The 19,044-nt window shown below is 36.2% G+C and overlaps 1 protein-coding gene across 5 annotated transcripts in view; it reads right to left on the bottom strand.

Moving 5' to 3' along the window:
* Positions 1-19,044, bottom strand: part of PTPN13 (protein tyrosine phosphatase non-receptor type 13) — a 228,140-nt gene that overhangs the window by 24,503 nt on the left and 184,593 nt on the right. For all 5 annotated transcript variants that reach the window (XM_049630820.1, XM_049630821.1, XM_049630823.1 and 2 more), the window contains 12 exons: positions 18,756-18,849; positions 17,826-17,911; positions 16,942-17,101; positions 15,150-15,364; positions 14,935-15,033; positions 12,578-12,936; positions 11,258-11,441; positions 9,257-9,415; positions 8,576-8,747; positions 8,265-8,475; positions 4,997-5,067; positions 2,051-2,112 (listed from right to left, as the gene is read on the bottom strand). In XM_049630820.1, the coding sequence (XP_049486777.1) occupies positions 2,051-2,112; positions 4,997-5,067; positions 8,265-8,475; positions 8,576-8,747; positions 9,257-9,415; positions 11,258-11,441; positions 12,578-12,936; positions 14,935-15,033; positions 15,150-15,364; positions 16,942-17,101; positions 17,826-17,911; positions 18,756-18,849 (1,872 nt within the window). The remainder of the gene's footprint in view (positions 1-2,050; positions 2,113-4,996; positions 5,068-8,264; positions 8,476-8,575; positions 8,748-9,256; positions 9,416-11,257; positions 11,442-12,577; positions 12,937-14,934; positions 15,034-15,149; positions 15,365-16,941; positions 17,102-17,825; positions 17,912-18,755; positions 18,850-19,044) is intronic.

Here is a 19,044-nt window from a genome sequence, read left to right as displayed (position 1 = left end):
TCCTTTAAATCTTTTCTAAAAGTTTTATAGGATTACTAAACTAATAAGTTGGGGGAAAGGGAAAAAATCTTTTAAGTATTTGTGAAGCTGTGACTTGGACATAAACTCCAGTTTCACATCCTAGTCAACTGTTGGATATAAAGATTTTTAAGTCTAGTCTAAATCTCATCTCAATTTAAGAAGAATAACAATGGATTCATAACTACAAATTACTTATTGAACAGAATTTAACTTTCTAACTCAATGGTAAATTGTGAACACTTCATGGTACATGGCCTATTGAAAGAAAAATGATTTGGGTAAAAATGCAAAATTAAATGGTTAGGATAAAATGAAATAATTTTATACAAATAAAAGGTGGTTTGCTCCAAAGATTTTACTCTTTTTATCAAGATAAAAAGTAGAAATGATAGACGCAATAGAATTATTTCTTCATACATAATGGTTACACAATGTCAGATTTTACTGGATTGTGAAACTCCAATCTTCATGAGAAATTCATAGCACAGACATTAGCATCAAGGACAGAGTATTGCTTGAGACACTTCCTGAAAGACTTTAACTCCAACAAAAAATGTTTGCAACCATGAATAACCAGGGTCCTAGCTTCTGAGTGGTTTTTTTTTTTTTTTTTTTTTTTTTTTAACGTTTTTTATTTATTTTTGGGACAGAGAGAGACAGAGCATGAACGGGGGAGGGGCAGAGAGAGAGGGAGACACAGAATCGGAAACAGGCTCCAGGCTCCGAGCCATCAGCCCAGAGCCTGACGCGGGGCTCGAACTCACGGACCGCGAGATCGTGACCTGGCTGAAGTCGGACGCTTAACCGACTGCGCCACCCAGGCGCCCCTAGCTTCTGAGTGTTTTATGTTAACTTAAAAAGAAATTCTCCCCTTCTCCCTTTCAACAACATGCTGATATTTAAAAAGAAAATAAGCACCATACAACATGACTAACACTAGAAATACATGAAAATCCAGGTGTTCCAGCTCTGTGTAACTGTAGACCTTATGAATAAACAGGGAATAGTGGGTCTTGCTTTCTCTCAATCCACAAACATACCAAGACCAAGGCATTTTTATTTCTGTGCCCCAATCATTTCTGCCTAATAATTCTTCTATTGCAATATCTTTTAAAGACTTGCTGGACCAGTGAGGTGAAAGGCATGGAATTTTGGCCTTCTGGTCACTAAATTTTCCTTCTATGTTAAATCCAGCTTTTGTCCAGATTTTGCTGAGATGACAGGATTTTCAGATTACTAGGAGAGCAATGCCTCAGCTCTGGAGCTTATGTGGAAAGGCATTCAAATAGTGGGGCTAGACTGTATGGGATGTGTGTGGGATTAAACAATTCCACAAAGTGGATATCCAGCTGGGATCGTTTTAGAATGTTCATTACATGCCAAAAGAAAATCATAAAAAGAAATGTTAGCCAAACGAATGGGCATACACATAGCCTTAAAGAGAAAGCTTGAAGTGGAATTCAGCTATGTATTAAAGTAGCTTTGCTAATTCACCTCCAGATTTTTCTTTGTTAATCTTAAATGATTTAGGTTCTTACATTTTATTATGAGGTAAAGCATTTTCCATGTCCTTCTAAAAGCAAGTATGTCTATTTCTTTTGTCAGTACTGTTTTTCCTTACTAGCAGTAGAGGATTGTCATTTGAGGGTCACTGTTGACCAATATTAACTCAAAGGACCAATTCTACTCTTAATTATGTATGTTCTTCTCTTCTGGGTATCTAACACACAACCAAAAGAACTGTGAACTTTCATAAAAAGATCTAAGTATTGAAGCTATCCATTTAAGAGATTAGCTTATATAAGAGCTGAATATGTGCCAAATGATGTAGGGTTGTTCATGTAGGACCTTTACACTGTGTGCTTTATTCAGCAAGGTCTATTTAGTTCCCTAAAATATATTCCTTATATCAGTACGTGTATCTAAAAAAGGCAAATATTTAAATGCGAAATCAGTTTGGTTCAAGACACAAACAAGCTGGGTATTTAGATAAGGCAGTATGACAGGAAGAAGGTAGCCTTTTCCTTACCTTGGAGGATGAATTACTAGGAGTGAGGACAGGCTTGTGGCAAGGCTCCACAGTGTGGTGACCTGAAAGGAACAACACAGAGAGTAAGAGAAGAGCCAGTTGGAACCCAACAGGGACATCAAAACAGTGAAAGAAAACCCACACTTCTGTGCATGTTCTTATTTTCATTAGTGCACTAAAAGAGGTCATATTGCAAAATGATTTAAAACCAGCTACACAAAATCAAATATTAGAAAAGGGTTTATCCCAAGGAAAAAGCTAATTTCTTAAAAGAAAATACTATAGTCTGTACAAAAGCTCAGTTTGGTCTGAATGGTTCTAGTATCAGACACTGAATGTAAATTCTCTCAACTGAATGGGAGAGGCATCACAGGTACTGATCTACACTAACTTCACTATTTAAGGAAAGATAGTGCGCCATTCATATCATTTCATAACGGCTATCAATTTAACACAGTAAAGTAAGTTACGGATACAACTAAACAGAACTTTTAATATATGTCTCAACCAAATGTTACTTTTAACTCTTAGCCACCAGTACAAAGATTCAATACATATTACATTAAAAATGTAATACATATTACAGTTAAAAATCATATTTAAAAATAATTTGATTCATCAAATTATATCTTTAAGAGACTTTGAAACATATAGCAGAGTTTGGAAAGTTAAAAAAGAAAAGAACAGAAAAGAAAAAAAATGTACCCATCTGTGTACTCAAGGACTTCTATTTGAAAATGACCTAGGGGCGCCTGGGTGGCGCAGTCGGTTAAGCGTCCGACTTCAGCCAGGTCACGATCTCGCGGTCCGTGAGTTCGAGCCCCGCGTCAGGCTCTGGGCTGATGGCTCGGAGCCTGGAGCCTGTTTCCGATTCTGTGTCTCCCTCTCTCTCTGCCCCTCCCCCGTTCATGCTATGTCTCTCTCTGTCCCAAAAATAAAAAAAAAAAAAAAAAAAACAAAAAAAAACGTTGAAAAATGAAAATGACCTAAAAATAATTCCACCTAGAAAGATGAAGGTTGACATGAAATTTTTAGACATGAATTTCTATAATTATGTGGATGATGTTATTACAAACAGTCAAGAATGTTTTTTAATATTATTTCCAGGAGGTATAAAACATTATCAACCTTCCAAGAAAAGTACTGAAAGAGCATACCAGTAATAAACTACTAGTTCAAAAAGTCATATTGGAATAGTTCAGAACATCATAGCTTATTATTTGTACTGTCTCCCTCCTGTTCCCCTAATTGCCCTTCACCTTGTCTCTAAGCAACCACTAATCTACTTTCGGTCACTATGATTTCCATCTTCTTTAATTTTGAATAAATGGAATCATACAGTATAAACTTTTTTCTGTCTGACTTCTTTCACTCAGCTGTCTTATTTGGAGGGGTTATTTTGATTAGGTTGCTATGAGTACCAGACCATTTTTATTACTGAATAGTACTGTTGTTTGGATATTTTGCAATTGGTTTCTTCATTCAGCAGTTTTTGGACATTTGAGTGGTTTTTGATTTTGGCTTTCACAAAGGAAGCTGCTAAAACATTCATGTACAGTTTTTTGTGTATGGATATATGCTTTCTTTTTGTTTGGGTAAACAAAAAGGAGTGGAATGGCTGGATCATATGGGAGGCACATGCTGAACTTTTTAAAGAAATTGTCTGTTTTATAAAATGGTTGTACCATTTTATATTCCCATCACTATAAGAGAGTTCCTATTATTGATACTGATTTTCAGAACTCATAAAGGATCAGTTCTAAGGGAGTCAAGTGAGAGAACCCCATAAAGACAGTTCGCTAGGCAGTTTCTACAAGGTGGGCAGGGCTTAGCTCTCTTTAGCTCTGAAACTACAAACAGGCAACAAGTAACTACCTGTAAGTCACTAGAAAAAATGCTCTCCTGACTGTTCTGTGAGATAGTCCCTCTCTAACGTGAACTGGAGCTATTAGAGAGAAGCTGAGATCCCTAAGGCATTCAAGAAAACTGGCGAGGAGGGGAACAGATGTAATTTAGTGTTTTGAAGATAAACTACAACTGTAGTAGTGAGATTCTTTTGGTAGATGTTACTGCCTGATAACCTAAAAGTTTAGTTATGTATGAAGTACTGAATTCACATTTCAAATACATTAATTTCAACCACATTCCCACGTCTATCATTCTTATCATGGGCATCAGAAGCTATGTTTACTGAACCCGATTATGTGAATGAGAGCATGGAATCAGAAACCCCAGGTTTAAATTCTGGCTCTCCCATTTATTAACTCTGTGAGTTTGGGTAAGTTATCAAACTTCTCTGTGTCTCAGTTTCTCCTTCTATAAACGGAGGATAATAGTAACACTATTCTCACAGGGTTGTTTTGAGGACTAATGCACTTAGAAGAATGCTTATTCTGAAGAATAAGCATTAAATTTATGTTAGCAGGGGTCGCGACCACTAATACTACAATTTCTTTTATTATGCTAGAATGTAAGACAGATACTTTGTGTATTCATTGCCATGCTCCCAATGCCCAGACCAATGCCTGGCACAAAGAAGAGATTCAATAACTGAATAAATTGCTATGTGACAATCATTATGATAAGCATTTTACATATTATTATTGCATTTATGCTTATAAGATAGATAGTACTAACATTTTTATTTTACTAATAGGAAATAGAAGCTTGGATACAGATCAAGTAACTTTCTAAGGGCACACAGAACTTATAAACTCAGGTCTATCTGGCTGTAAATCCCATGGTCCATGCTGCTCAACTATTTCCTATTACGCACTGAATTTTAGAGATGCTTTTATTTAAATGTGATTTTTTGTACTTAGATCCTGAAAAGCACTCTGGAAGGGTGATAAAAACACTGTAGTGATAGTCTCCAATTTTGCTTTTGGGAAAAAAAATAGTTATCTCTGCATAACTACTTGTGTCACAAAATGAATGTATCCTTACCGTTGACTTTGGTTGACTGTGGGGTTGCAAGAGTGTGCCTCTTGGAACTGGGGACCACTGGATGGCCATCTCTGTGTTATAGAAAAAAAAAAAAAAAGGCAATTCCAAATTATTTAAGATGTTTGTTTAAATACCCTTCAAACCACTTGGTAACTATTGAGCCACAAGAATTTTATTCCAGATAGGCTTCAGGGGGTCTAGGCACCCGGAAGCTGTAGACAAAATATTTATCAGTTTTCATCTACCTCTTTTCTAGAGGGAGATATTCTTGACCCAAAAAAGATTAAGAATCATTTCTTTACATAATTTTTCTCTGGGTTTAGGATTAACACATTACTGTATTTCCCCTCATTTAAAACACTTGTAATATTCATGATCTAATAACTTAGTTCACTGTCATTCAGGTGATGGTTCAAAGATAACTTAGGAATTATAGATGACTAAGTTTTGTATATCTGAAACCCTTGATACATGCTTTTAAAAAAGTTATCTAAAGTGAAAATCTAGACAATATATATACATATGTATTATATATACTTATACATTATATATATACATATATGCATATATACAATATACATATATATATACATATATACATATATATATGTGTGTATACATATATATATATGTATATATATATATATTTAAAGGATTATAAGAAGGATAGAACCACCCAATGTGAAAAACTGTTAAAGACATCACCTTGGAAACAGAGGACTGGTATGCAATCTTAACACTGCTAGTACTTGAGAGAAAAGGGAGGTTGCCTAAAGTATATAGTGCTGGGAGAAGCAATTTACTATGGGCCCTACACATCCTACATATTCTTCCTGGGTACCCCAGAAATGAAAGGCCCTGACTGCTTTTTATATGGGCCAGTTCTCAAGGCTATGTTTGTGATGAGCAAGCTTGAGGGATGAGGGAGGCTCTTTGTCCAAATAAAAAGCAGGTTTTCTTACAGGCTGCCATGAAGGGCAGGGTTCCTCTTCTTCTCATGGTATTTCTCTCTGGTACTACAACCCACTGCATGTGCAGGAATCCACTAGGCCACATGTGTCATCTTCAGGAGACTTAGAAGATGTGTGGAACTTGTCCCAATACCATGCCATTGTTGCTTGTGGTTACCAAAAAAGTATTTTGTCTCTGACCCAGGAGTTTCATACCTTCTACCAGCATCCAAGAAACAATAACAGGCTGGCTTATTAGCTTGCAAGTTGGGTAAGACCACAGACCCTGTACAGTTCTTGACATACAGACAATTACCACAAATATATACCTCTCTGTTATTGCTGGCTGTGGGCTTCAAAGAGGGTAGATATATATAGTAGTGGAGAGAGCTGGAAGAAGAATGAAGGGGAAAGTAATTGTGACTAGCACCACTATATCTGTTGTGACTAAAGTGAAGGGAAAAGCAGAAGGGCAAAAGAGAGTGATTTTAGAGCTAGCATGAAGGGTACTCTACTAGTTTTGAGGCAAAAAAATTAGCTGGCTCTATGGTTCACAGAGATGTTAATTTTCACAAAAATATTTTCCAGATTGAACACTTTCCTCTTCCACTCATTAACATTCAGCTACACCTATGAAAATAAATGTATTCCAATGTAATTTTTAGAAATATATGAGGTAGGGGTGCTTGGATGGCTCAGTAGGTTAAACATCTGGCTCTTGATTTTGGTTCAGATCATCATCTTGGAGTTCATGGGATTGAGCCCCGTGTCGGGCTCTACACTAACAATGTTAGTCTGGAGCCTGCTTGGGATTCTCTCTCTCTCAAAATAAATAAATAAACTTAAAAAAAAAAAAAAAGAAATATATGAGGGAAACAGACTAGGGATTATATTCAAAGAAAAAAAGTACACAATCAAATTTAAAGGTTTAGAAGGAACAAATGTTTATGATCAGATTATTTAATTACATTTTCTATACTTTTAAAGACATACTATGTAAAACTCACCATGTATCACAGACATAAATGTAACATAAATGTGTAATTTAGAAAGTCTGGCTGTATGTACATTACGGTAGGCAGAAAAATGGCCCCACAAAGGTGGCTACATCCTAATCTGCCAAACCTGTCAATATGTTACCTTACAGGGTAAAAGGGATTTTAAAGATGTAAGTTAAGGATCTAAAGATGAGGAGATTATCTTGGGTGGGCCCAATGTAATCACAGAAGTCCTTATAAATGAATGAGGAAGGGAGGAAAGAGAGTCAGAGAAAGAGATGTGACAACATAAGTAGAGTGTTATGCCTGCTGGCTTTGAGGATGGAAGGGAAGCTCTGGAAGGTGGAAAAGGCAAGGAAATGGATTTTCTCCTGTAACCTCTTAAAGAAGGAATGCAACCCTGATAACATCTTGATTTTAGCCAACTGAAATCCATTTTGGATTTTGGATCTTTTTTTTTTTTTTTTCATTTTGGATTTCTGACCTCCAGAACTATTAATAAACTTATCATTTATGCCACTATATTTGTAGTAATTTGAAACTAATGCATACATTTTTTTTTTCAATTTATTTCTATTATTAAGTGAAGGAAAAGTTGCCATTAGCATTTCTTACAATGTGAAATTGTCATGAGGTATGGTGAAAGTGACAATTCTATGCCTCATTGGCTGTAGACATGACGTTTGGGCAGAACTAACTCTGTTCCAGCTCTGGGAATGGGCCAGGACTGGCCTAGGCCAATTGATATATTCTTATTTCTTGGTCTCAATTCAAGGGATAGCCTTAATTTAGGTCTAAGGCAAGCAACAGACAGTCCTTGCTTTACCATGGTTATTGGTGAGAATTGTTAGAAGATTGCTCTGGACGGTGCCATGTGTTAAGTGACAAAGCCACTTAACAATCATGAAGGAAATACATACACAGAAAAGAGAGTAATTGAAAACAGTAAAAAATGGAGCCATAGCCTGCATCAAATTTCACCTGATGACCACCTCATCTTTGCACTTTTAAATCCTATAAACTAGTAAGTTCCCTTTATTGTTTAAACCACTGTTGAGTTGTATTTTCTTTTACTTGCAATTGAAAACATCCTGACAAATGTGGTAACCACCCTATTATCAACTGCAAATATGAATCCAAACACTAATCCACTTAAAGTACTCTTGGAATCTCCTATTAAGAAGTATGTTCTAGCTTTATAAACTGCCAGTTTAGTCTGTGAGTTACTAATTCAGGAATACCTTTTTAAGATAACGTAGGTGTGATCAACAGCCTGAAACATGAGCAAACACACAAAACCCACAAGTAATTGCAGAGTACCTTGTTGCTTTCAGCACCACTGAAGGAAGGGACATGTCTAATGCTCTCTTAGCTTCTTCCAAGGTCATTCCTTGTGTGCTGACACCGTTCACATAGTGGATGATGTCCAATAGCTGGAGATTACCCTCAATGGCTGCAACTGACCTCGGATTGATATCACTAATATATATCACTTGATGAAGGCTGTCATGACCTCCAGATAAGGAAAAACCTTCAGGGAATAGAAAATATTGGTTTTCCTTAGTCTTAAGAGTACTTACTTTTAACCTAGCCAACAAAATCACACTGCACACAGCCTGAATGTGCATTACCCAACTCCTCTTTGTTGCATGTTAATATAATGTCAGGTAGCAAATGAGGCAGCACTGGCATCCTGGGTAATTCTAGAACTCGTCCTAGGACTAATCTGACTGTCTTGGGTGCAGCTCGGAGCAGATTCACTGCATCTGTGTGAGTCATGTTTGTCACATCTGTGTCATTAACCTACAAAAATGAGAAAGAGGCAAAATAGATTACAGTTTTGGAAAGAGAAGTTGCCATGAAAATACAGCAATCTCCCTAGCTCTACCTTAGCCAGTAAGAGAATGGTCTCTAATTTATTGCTAATTCCCTTTACTGTGGAAATCATAAGTACAATGAGCAAGTAATTACATGTGAAATAATAATGTAAAATATCTAACAAATGCATCATTATTTTGCTAATATAGGAAATTTATCCTCATGGTAATTTAAGAAACTTTCTGTCCCTAAGACTCAAGACAGCTTATGTAATGCTTTAAGTAAGAGTAGAGGAACTTTCAAATTAAAAAGGGCACTTTCAGCATTCCCTAAACTGTTAACTATACAAAGGCCTTTATTTTTAAGAGGTGGAGAAGGAAAACATAAACCAAAGAAATGGAGTGTTATATTAACTCAACCTTCTTGTTCTTCCTTCTCCAGCCCTGACTTGGTCTCTGGCCACATTTGCATAAATCCATTCTTTAATGTCTCACCTTTATGAGCCGGTCCCCAGGTCTTAGCCTTCCATCGCTTTTGGCTGGATCTTGAATGACGTCATGAACATAACAACCAATACTCTGATTGCCTTTGGTTACTGTAAAGCCCAGGCTTCCTTTTTCTGATTTAATTAGGGTAATGAGGAGTTCTACTTCCTAGGGAAGGAAACAGCGACTCTTTAGGTTGTCTATTTTTGCCCATTGACGAACAGAGATGACTATTATTTCTACTGAATAGCAGAGGAGGAAATCAAACCTTAAAAGATGACTGATCTCAGCCAAGTGAAGCTAGGTCTATCCAATTCTAGATAGAATGTATCCCCATCTAAGAGTTGGGTTTAGAAGCAACACTATGTGTTGTCTAAAGATAGCTGAGACAAAACTTACTCATGCTTCAATTTTTGTATTTTCAAGGTAAACAAGGACACATGAATGGTTATACTTTGATGATCCTTTGATGTATATTTTGAGGGGAAGGTGTAGGAAAATTCTTCATCTATTTCTGAGCAATTAAGATAGATGCCAAGAGCCACAAAAGAAAAGGTTTTCTTGTAAAAACATGAAGCCTTTAGGTGATTAGATATTACAACTTCATTTAGTTGTACAAAAAAATTTTTTTTAAAGATTTTGACTGAGGGGTGCCTGGGTAGCTCAGTCAGTTGAGCATCCGATTCTTAACATCGGCTCAGGTCATGATCCCAGGGTTGTAGGATCAAGCCTTGTGTTGGACTCCATGCTGACTCTGGAACCTGCTTGTGATTCTCTCTCTCTCTCTCTCTCTCTCTCTCTCTCTCCCCTTCTGCCCCTCTCCCCTGCCTATGCTCTCTCTCTCTCTCTCTCAAATTAAAAAAAAAAAAAAGATTTTGAATGAGATATGAAGGTTGCTTATAGTTTACAGGGGTGATGACACACTTCTAAAGGAAATCTTGCAAAGCTTTTTTTCTCTTTTCGAAAAGATTATTTTCTATTGCTGAGAATGAAACTGAAGATGTATATGTCACACACACACACACACACACACACACACACACACACACTCTTCTAGGCAAACCAAGTATCTGAAGAGATTAACTCCAAAATGTTTATGATTTTTAGGTGGTGAGATTATCAGTGGTTTCACTATTTTTTAAATCTGTGTTTTTAATTTTCCAATGATAAATATTTATTACTTGGATAATAAAAACAATATTGAAAAAGGCTGACTTTCAATCAATGTAAAGGATATTATTCTTGGAGATTTGGCTTCCAAACTGAATTTAAAGATTCAGAAGTTATAGGGTTATTTGTACAATGTAAAGGATTCCATTTGGGCATATACAAAAAAGTGTGGAAGAGAAAAACTTACATTCAAATTTGATTAAAAATTAAATAGGCAACTCATCAGGATTCGGGAAATAGTAGATAACTGTATTAGGTACTCTACCTATATTTCTTTTAATCCTCATCAGAGTCCTAGGAGGTTACTAGCCCCATTTTATAGCCAGAACTACTAAGGCTCAGATGAATGAAGTAATTCCATAGGCATCTGCCAAATTATAGCAAGTCAGTGGTAGCGTCAGGATTTATTTCCAGGTCTTTTTGTCTTTTCCCCTGATTCTTGGCAGAGAAACACAGCAGATATGTTATCTACTTACTGGACCTGGATATGAACCTACTCAAAAAGACAGCCTTTTCCCTAAAGGGAAGCTTTGTGTAACTACATCTTAACTAACAAAACATGGAATTTGTTTTTTACGTTTATTTATTTTGAAAGAGAGAGAGAGATTGCATGTGTGAAGGTGTGAGTGGAGGAAGAGCAGACAGAATCCCACGCAGGCTCCATACCGTCAGTGCAGAGACTTCCGTGGGGCTTAAACGCATAAACAATGAGATCATGACATGAGATCATGAGTTCATGACATGACATGAGTTCATGACATGAGTTCATGAAATCAACTCTTAACCAACTGAGCCATCCAGGTGCCCCAGAATTTTCTTAATACAGAGGAAACAACTCACCAGCTCAAAGTCTTCAAGGTGGTTTTCTAAGTCATTTTTCAAAGATGTCAAGCTTTCTTGTCTAGTTGGTTCAGAAATGTGATGCATATGATATTTATCCATTGAATTAGTGGAAGCAGATTCTGATTGGGGTTGATAGCTCTGCCCAAGAGTCATGTCCAGTGGTAGAGGGGAAGGAGGATTGCTACAGAGAGAAAGAAGCAAGACTATTTTCAAATACATTTCAATGTCAATACAGTAAGTTTGTGCCACAAACAGAAAGCGCTTAACACATATTCATGTCTGCTTATGATTGCATTCCTAGCTAATTTTTGCCTAACTCTGGACTATGAATTTATTTCATGTCTGCTAGATGCTAACAATACCCATTTTTATTCTCTGTCCACATTCTTTTTTTTTTTTTTTAATGTTTATTTATCTTTGAGACAGAGAGATAGAGAGAGAGCACAAACAGGGGAAGAGCAGGGAGAGAGGGAGACACAGAATCCAAAGCACACAGAGTCCAACATGGGGCTCGAACTCAAGAACTGTGAGATCGTGACCTGAACCAAAGTCGGACACTTAACTGACTGAATCACCCAGGTGCCCCTGTCCAGATTCTATTTTGAAGCTCTTCAAGCTGCATAAATTAGTAAGACAGGTTAAATAAATAGACTTTTGATTCCTAGTCATTAACTAAAGGCTGAAGCCAATATTTTCAGAAGCCTAATGTGTGTTTCAACATAATAAGAAAGAGAAGAAATAGAAAAAGAATATAAGTCTTATTCCTGTGGTTATTTTGGATGATCCAATGGGGGAAAAAAAGCCCCAAAACACCAAAAGAACTTGAACAAGTATGGTTGCACCTAGATATACACAAAGATGTAACCAAACAGTAAAATGTATGAATAATTGTTAGAGGTACAGATGTAGTCTTTTCCTTTTTTTGCCTCTATGCTTACCTTTTGCAAACTGTCTCCTCCCCACCAATCACTTCTCTTTATATTAGTACTCCCTATTCTCCTACCCCATCAGTATCAAAATAGGTCTTTTCTCTTTCTTGTAAGTAATATGAATTATGGTGAAATACAAACAACTTTCCCAATTACTAGTAAATATACTCAAGAGAGCAGCAAGTCTCAGGCTGAACGGCTAGAGAGCTTACGGTTTTGCTAACTAAAACTGTCAGTCACAGTAACTGGATATCCAATACAGCCATCATCTGCCTGATCACTGTGAAGTTCACACAGACATATTTCATTCTTAGAGAAATGTATGTTGCTGCTCCTGTCACAAACAAGAAGCAGTTGCTTTGAGTGCTACACGTAATAGTGACAATACCTGTCATCAAGTTCTGGTTTATTAGGCATTTTCTGAGGATAGTAAAACATGGTACAAATGGTGTCTTCCTGATCGTTAGATGCTTCACGTTGGCTTTGTGCCTGTGATACCATGTTGCTCAGAGTCTGATGCAAAGCTGAACTCCAACTCATATTTGGTATCTTTGCTGGAGCTTTTACTAAGTCGTCTTCTCCACTCCCACTGCTGTCACTGTAACTGTCTCTCCTGGATGTACATTGTTTCTTGTTTTTGTCATACGTTTCATTTTCATCTGAGCTGGTGCCTTGCTCCACACATGCTGCTTGAGAAGAGTCTTTACTGTTGTTTGGGAGAACTTGTGCTGGAGAGTGCAACGGGGTCTGTAATGGACACATTTAAAGAGATCGGGGTGTGACAACTTATATTAACGCTAAAACACTTAATTGAACAGGAACATGCTGAACAGCAGCACTTTCTATTAAAATATTCAATTATTTTCTGATAATAAAGGTAACCTATGCTCATTACACAGAAAAACCATATATAAATATATGCGAAAATAACAACTAATATCATATGACTTATACTTTACATCAGAATTATATATTATATCTTACTTTTTTTTTTTTTAAGATTTTATTTTTAAGTAGGGGGGAGCCAAGATGGTGGAACAGCATGGAAGATTTTATTTTTAAGTAATCACTATACCCAATGTGGGTCTCAGATTCACAACCCTGAGATCAAGACTCACATGCTCCACCAACTGAGCCAGCCAGGCACCCCTGTAGCCTACTTTGAAATTTAGGTTTCGATCATGAGTTTTTTCTGAGGTCCTTAAATATGCTTTGAAAAAAACTGCACAAAACTATGTAATGATCCCACAGATGGCTATACCTTTTACTTATTTCAGAATTCTTTTATTTTATAGAGTTGCTTCTAACTTTCTGCTACAATAGAAATCTAGAGCTTTTTTGTATGTACATTTTCACCTGAGTTTCTCATTATTTCCTTATAATTTTCTATATAATAGTCAGTACATAGGATGCTTTGAAAGGCCTTGCTAAGTATTTCCAGATTGCTTTCTACAAAGATTGTATCAATTTATATACTCATTAAGAGGAGAGTTCTACTCAGTTCTTCCTATCTGGTGCCAAAAATCAATGTAGTCTCATAAAATGCTGTTTATAATACACCTTACAGAAATCATATTTTCCTATTAATATCCTACAACTACCCCTCTCCCGGACATAAAGACCAAAGTTTCTGGGGCCAGACACTGCTGCCTTTCATACCCAGGGGTCATGTTTATTGGTAATGGAACACACTATAAAGTAGAGAGGACAAAAGTTGTCCTTCTTCAATTATATTAATATTATTATCCATCTATGTATGGATTCCTACCTATCAGCATGTAATTTATAAATAACCATCAAAATAGATTTTGGATCCTTTAGCTATTCCTTGACATAAGAAAGGGAAATGGACAAACATATTGCTTGCTCTGTGATTTCTAGTATTAAAAATAAGGGCAAAAACTCTCAAATTTTATTTATGTATTTACTTGTTTAAAGTTTATTTATTTATTTTGAGAGAGAGCAAGCGAGCACAAGTGGGGGGAGGGGCAGACACAGACAGGGAAAGAGAGAATCCCAAGCAGGCTTCACACTGTCAGTGCAGGGCCCAATGCAGGGCTCAAACCCACAAACCGCAAGATCATGACCTGAGCCGAAGTTGGATGCCCAACGGACTGAGTTACCCAGGCTCCCCTCAAATCGTTTTTATTATTTAAACTAGCTCAGAATGAGAATTATGCTTCCCAGTTTGGTTCAATGAAGAAATGGACAGAAGGGCTTTGTAACCATTATTGTATTTTATTTTTAATTTATTTACTTTTTAAATTTAGGTTTATTTATTTATTTTGAGAGAGAGAGAGGCGGAGTGTGTGAGCAGGGAGGGGAGACAGACGGAGAGAGAGAATCACAAGCAGGCTCTGCAGAGCCCAATGCGGGGCTCGGACCCATGAACGCATGAGATCATGACCTGAGCCAAAATCAAGAGTCAGATGCTTAACCAACTGATCCACCCAGGCACCCCTATAACCATGATTTGAAATCTTTTCCTATTTATGCTTAGGAAACAAACTCCTAAAATCCTAGAACTTTATAAGTGGAAAGGAGAGAAGAGAAAGTGAATTGAATTACTTTATATTACATATGCAGACTGCACTTGGAGGTCACGTGACACACCCAAGATACTCCTAGTTAAAGAATAAAGTAGATGAGACCCAGGAGATCAATCAGTGACAAAACCATGACAGCTGAATTAATCACTCAATTGCTATTCTATAAAAATATAAATTAACTTTTCATAGTTCTCACCAAAAGAGCAGGGTCAATTTCTGGTAGCACACCAGGTGAAGGTCTACATAGAAGCAAGGATACTTCTGGGGATGTTCCCCGGAGAGCAGAGATGACTTCCTAGGGGTACCATGAATGACAAATGAAGATACAGTTAAGATAGCACTATGAAATCATAATGAAAGGCTAATCCATCTCATTATTAGAAGTATTACATTCAACACCTGGGGGCTCACCTGCTGAGATAGTCCTTTCAAAGAGGCTCCATTCACTTTTAGGATAACATCTCCCACTTCAATTTTTCCACTTTCTGCTGCTGGCTGTCCAGGAAAGAGCTTTTTAACTCTTACTATGCTGGCATTCATTTGTTCAGGAATAAGACTGTCTTCTCGAGAAAAACTGAATCCTAGGCCTGAGCTATTTTTAAACAATTTAACCTCAAATGTATTCTCTGGAGAAAAAAAAAAACATTAAAAAAATTTAAATATTCTTATCGTGCTGTGTACACATATGCACATACAAACGTATGTGCTTTTAGACACATTTTAAAAAACCCATCTTCTCAGAATATTTACAGCTTTACAGGCACTTACTGTACTTTTATTCTATATTCAAATCCTATTTCACACTCTCTATCATTAAAAAAACTTAATAAACTAAGCTGCATGAACTAAGCTACTTGAACAGAAGAGAGGGTTTGATATCTGGGTTCTGAAAATAAAATTATGCTTTAATCCCATGTGTTTTCAAAGATTATAGAATAACATTAAAAAAAAAAGAGAAAAATCTGGGGAAGGGTAAGAATGAAGGAAGTTTGGGGACACAATGGGAGAAAGATGGTAAGAAGAGTGAAGCAAATGTTAGAGAAGGGTAGGGGAAAGTAAGCTGACATTCCAGTGTTTCAGTGAGGTATAATTTAATCCAGTAAATTGATATGGCATTATAAACAAATTTCAATCAACAAAAGAAGTTGAAAGAACAATAACCAGAAAAGAATGAAGTAACATATTTAAGGAAGGAGTGATGGAAGAAATAAACAATACAAGGCAGTATAAAGAGGTAAAGTAGGTATGCTAATTTTATTTTCATAATCAGATAAAATAATACAGGCTGGGCTATTTTTTCTCCTTATTTTTGCAACTAATTCTGAGGCACTAAACATTTGGTAATCAAATAAGGATTTAAAATAAAAAGCAAAACAATGGTATATACCACCATCAGCATTTATAAAGTAAAGGACATTTATGCCCCTTAAAATGAGATAGATGGAAATCTCAGAATAAAGGGTATTTCTGTATTATGAACACTTAGCTTTATGAAAAGCTCAGTACTACCTCATTCTTAATTTTCTTATTTTTTAAAAACTTTTATTTATGTACTTTGAGAACAAGAGCGGGTGAGGAGCAGAGAGAGAGGTAGAGAGAGAGAATCCCAGACAGACTCTGCAGGGCTCGAACTCCTGAACTGTGAGATCATGACTTGAGCTAAGATCAAGAGTCAAGATGCTTAACGGACTGAGCCACGCAGGTGCCCCTATTCTTAATTTCTTATTTTACTACCAAGTAGCAGTATGTCCAAGAGCTTGCAAAGTTTGTAAGAAAGATCATGATCTGGGAACTATGAGGTGAATTTCTACCTAGGGTTAGCTTGACAAGTCCACAGAATTAATCAAAAATATAGAAAATGTTATAAGTCAAGGTTTCATATGAGTTTGAAGCCATTCTCAGCAATTATTTATAGTTATTTTTTTCCTTGAAAATTTCATTTGAATTTTATAACTATTCAAAGGACTATTAAGTGACCAAAAGTTGTTTCATGCATGACTTCATTACCTAAGGTCTTTCAGACTTAAGAGGTGCATATATATGTCCTTAAAAAAAAATGGTATAGTGATCCATCAGATTATTTATACTTGACAAGAGTAATTAGAGGGACTCAGGCATGAATTATGATCCAACATACAAAAATCAAATTTTGACTAAGTCAAGAATAAGTTAAAGGTGAGATGACAGTCTCCCAAGGCCTGACCTTCAGTGACAAAGCTGTAGTCTTTGACATGAGTCATTTTCTTCATCTTTTCTGGGGCTTGACCTTGGGCATCTGGATCTGGAAAGGTGCACTGTGGGGTGATGGGGACATGTTCTTTGGATGCTGGAGACTGTCCTTTTTCTAATAACAGATGAACCACCTGGACAAATGGAATAGCATTTCATTAACTAAGAAGAATTATAAGAAAGTAGGTAAATTTTGAGAACTTTATATGGTTGATCTTATAAAATCATTTAAAGTAACTGGTCCACCAAAATATAGATAGAGGGAGAGAAAAAAAAGAAAACCCAAAAACATAGATAGAGGGAGGGGAAAAAACAAAAACAAAAAACAAAGCAAGGGACTGAAAATTTCAGAGTCAAGTTTTTCTTATTTTCTGTATAAAAAATAATTAAAAAGAAAAATCTCTCTTATAGAAATAACATAAACATGTTATAAGAAATTTGGGCACTAGAATAAAAACACCGCTATGCTATAATACATAGACCATTATAAATAATTTGGTAAACTTTAGAAAATAATTCAGCTTTGGGCTGAAAAATGACTAGAAGTGAAAATCACTAGATGTTTGTCCTTGTTGACAAAAAGTTAAAAAAAATGCAAACTCCACCCTTCCTCCCGTCAGATCTGGTAATATTATGGCTAAATGTGATATAGAAAGTCAAGTTCCCTCAGTGAAAAACCTCTTGCAATAATACCTGCTTCCCAATTTGAAGGGAAAAAAATACTAGAACGTTTACATGAATCAGGCTTGGTTTCTTGACTAATAAATTTGGAGATCTTAGTGAGACAGATACTATTCACAAATTATTTATGTTCTTGTAAGCTATCTTAAGTGGTTGGTATAATGAGCTATTTATTACCTGTCCTGTATTTCTCAGTGTTTCCACAGCTTGCTTATGGGTAGCTCCTTCCAGACTAATTCCGTTAACAGCAAGAACACGATCACCTATAAATTAGGCAGCAATTTTGAGAAAAGTAGATGATAAAATAAAGATCTATATGCTTTCTAATATCTTGTGGTCTTGTTTTGTATTAATTTGTTTAAGGAGAGACTCAGACAAATTCTGGACAAAATTCTGTCACAGAGTTTCTTTAATATGTGTTTACTTTCTTTCCTAATTTTATGACTAATCTTAAATACAATTTAGAAGAAGATATTGTATATATTATAAAGTCAATTTATTTATTTTATTTTTTAAAAAAATTTTTTAACGTTTATTTATTTTTGAGACAGAGAGAGACAAAGCATGAATGGGGGAGGGGCAGAGAGAGAGGGAGACACAGAATTGGAAGCAGGCTCCAGGCTCCAAGCCGTCAGCCCAGAGCCCAACACGGGGCTCAAACTCACGGACTGCGAGATCGTGACCTGAGCTGAAGTCGGAGGCTTAACCGACTGAGCCACCCAGGCGCCCCTATAAAGTCAATTTAAATAAACTGACTATAAATGTAGAGAGATTGGAGGGCTTTTAACCTAGTTAGCTGTTATTAAAAATGTAGATGCCAGTGTTTTTACAAGAGCACTATTCCTTTCTCATTTTCTGGCAATTTGCTTCTCAGAAAGTACAAAACATGAACTGAAACACTGTCAAGATATTTTCCAATACTAGAGATTAGGCTGGAAAGAAGAGTTTTGGAATGACATCAAGGAGTTTTTTTTAATGCTTTAGTCTTAAAAAAATTGCATGTGTTCTTCTATTATGAATATTTAAAGGTCTTTATGAATTTCCTAATTTCTACTTTATTTGTTAAATGATAATCCTATATGCAATTCCTGTACACACACACTCTACCTTTGTGAATTCTACCATCGGACTCGGCTGCTCCCTTGGGAATAACAGCTTTCACATAAATGCCACCATGTCTGACGCTGGTATTCACACCCCCCTAAATGGAAAAAGACAAGTAAAATAACATTTTGTAATATGAGAAATTTCACACTCCATCTTTCAAATCTGAGACCTAGAAAGCGTTCAATCCATCAGCCAAAGCAGCAGTACCACATCAGCACATGCAATTAATTCGAAACCCAAGAATATTTCTAGCCAAGTTTTCCAAATGTAAAGCAGTTACATTTTAGAA

This window comes from Panthera uncia, chromosome B1 (genome assembly GCF_023721935.1).
Source record: "Panthera uncia isolate 11264 chromosome B1, Puncia_PCG_1.0, whole genome shotgun sequence".
NCBI lineage: Eukaryota > Metazoa > Chordata > Mammalia > Carnivora > Felidae > Panthera > Panthera uncia.
This window is presented reverse-complemented; position numbering and strand designations above follow the sequence as displayed.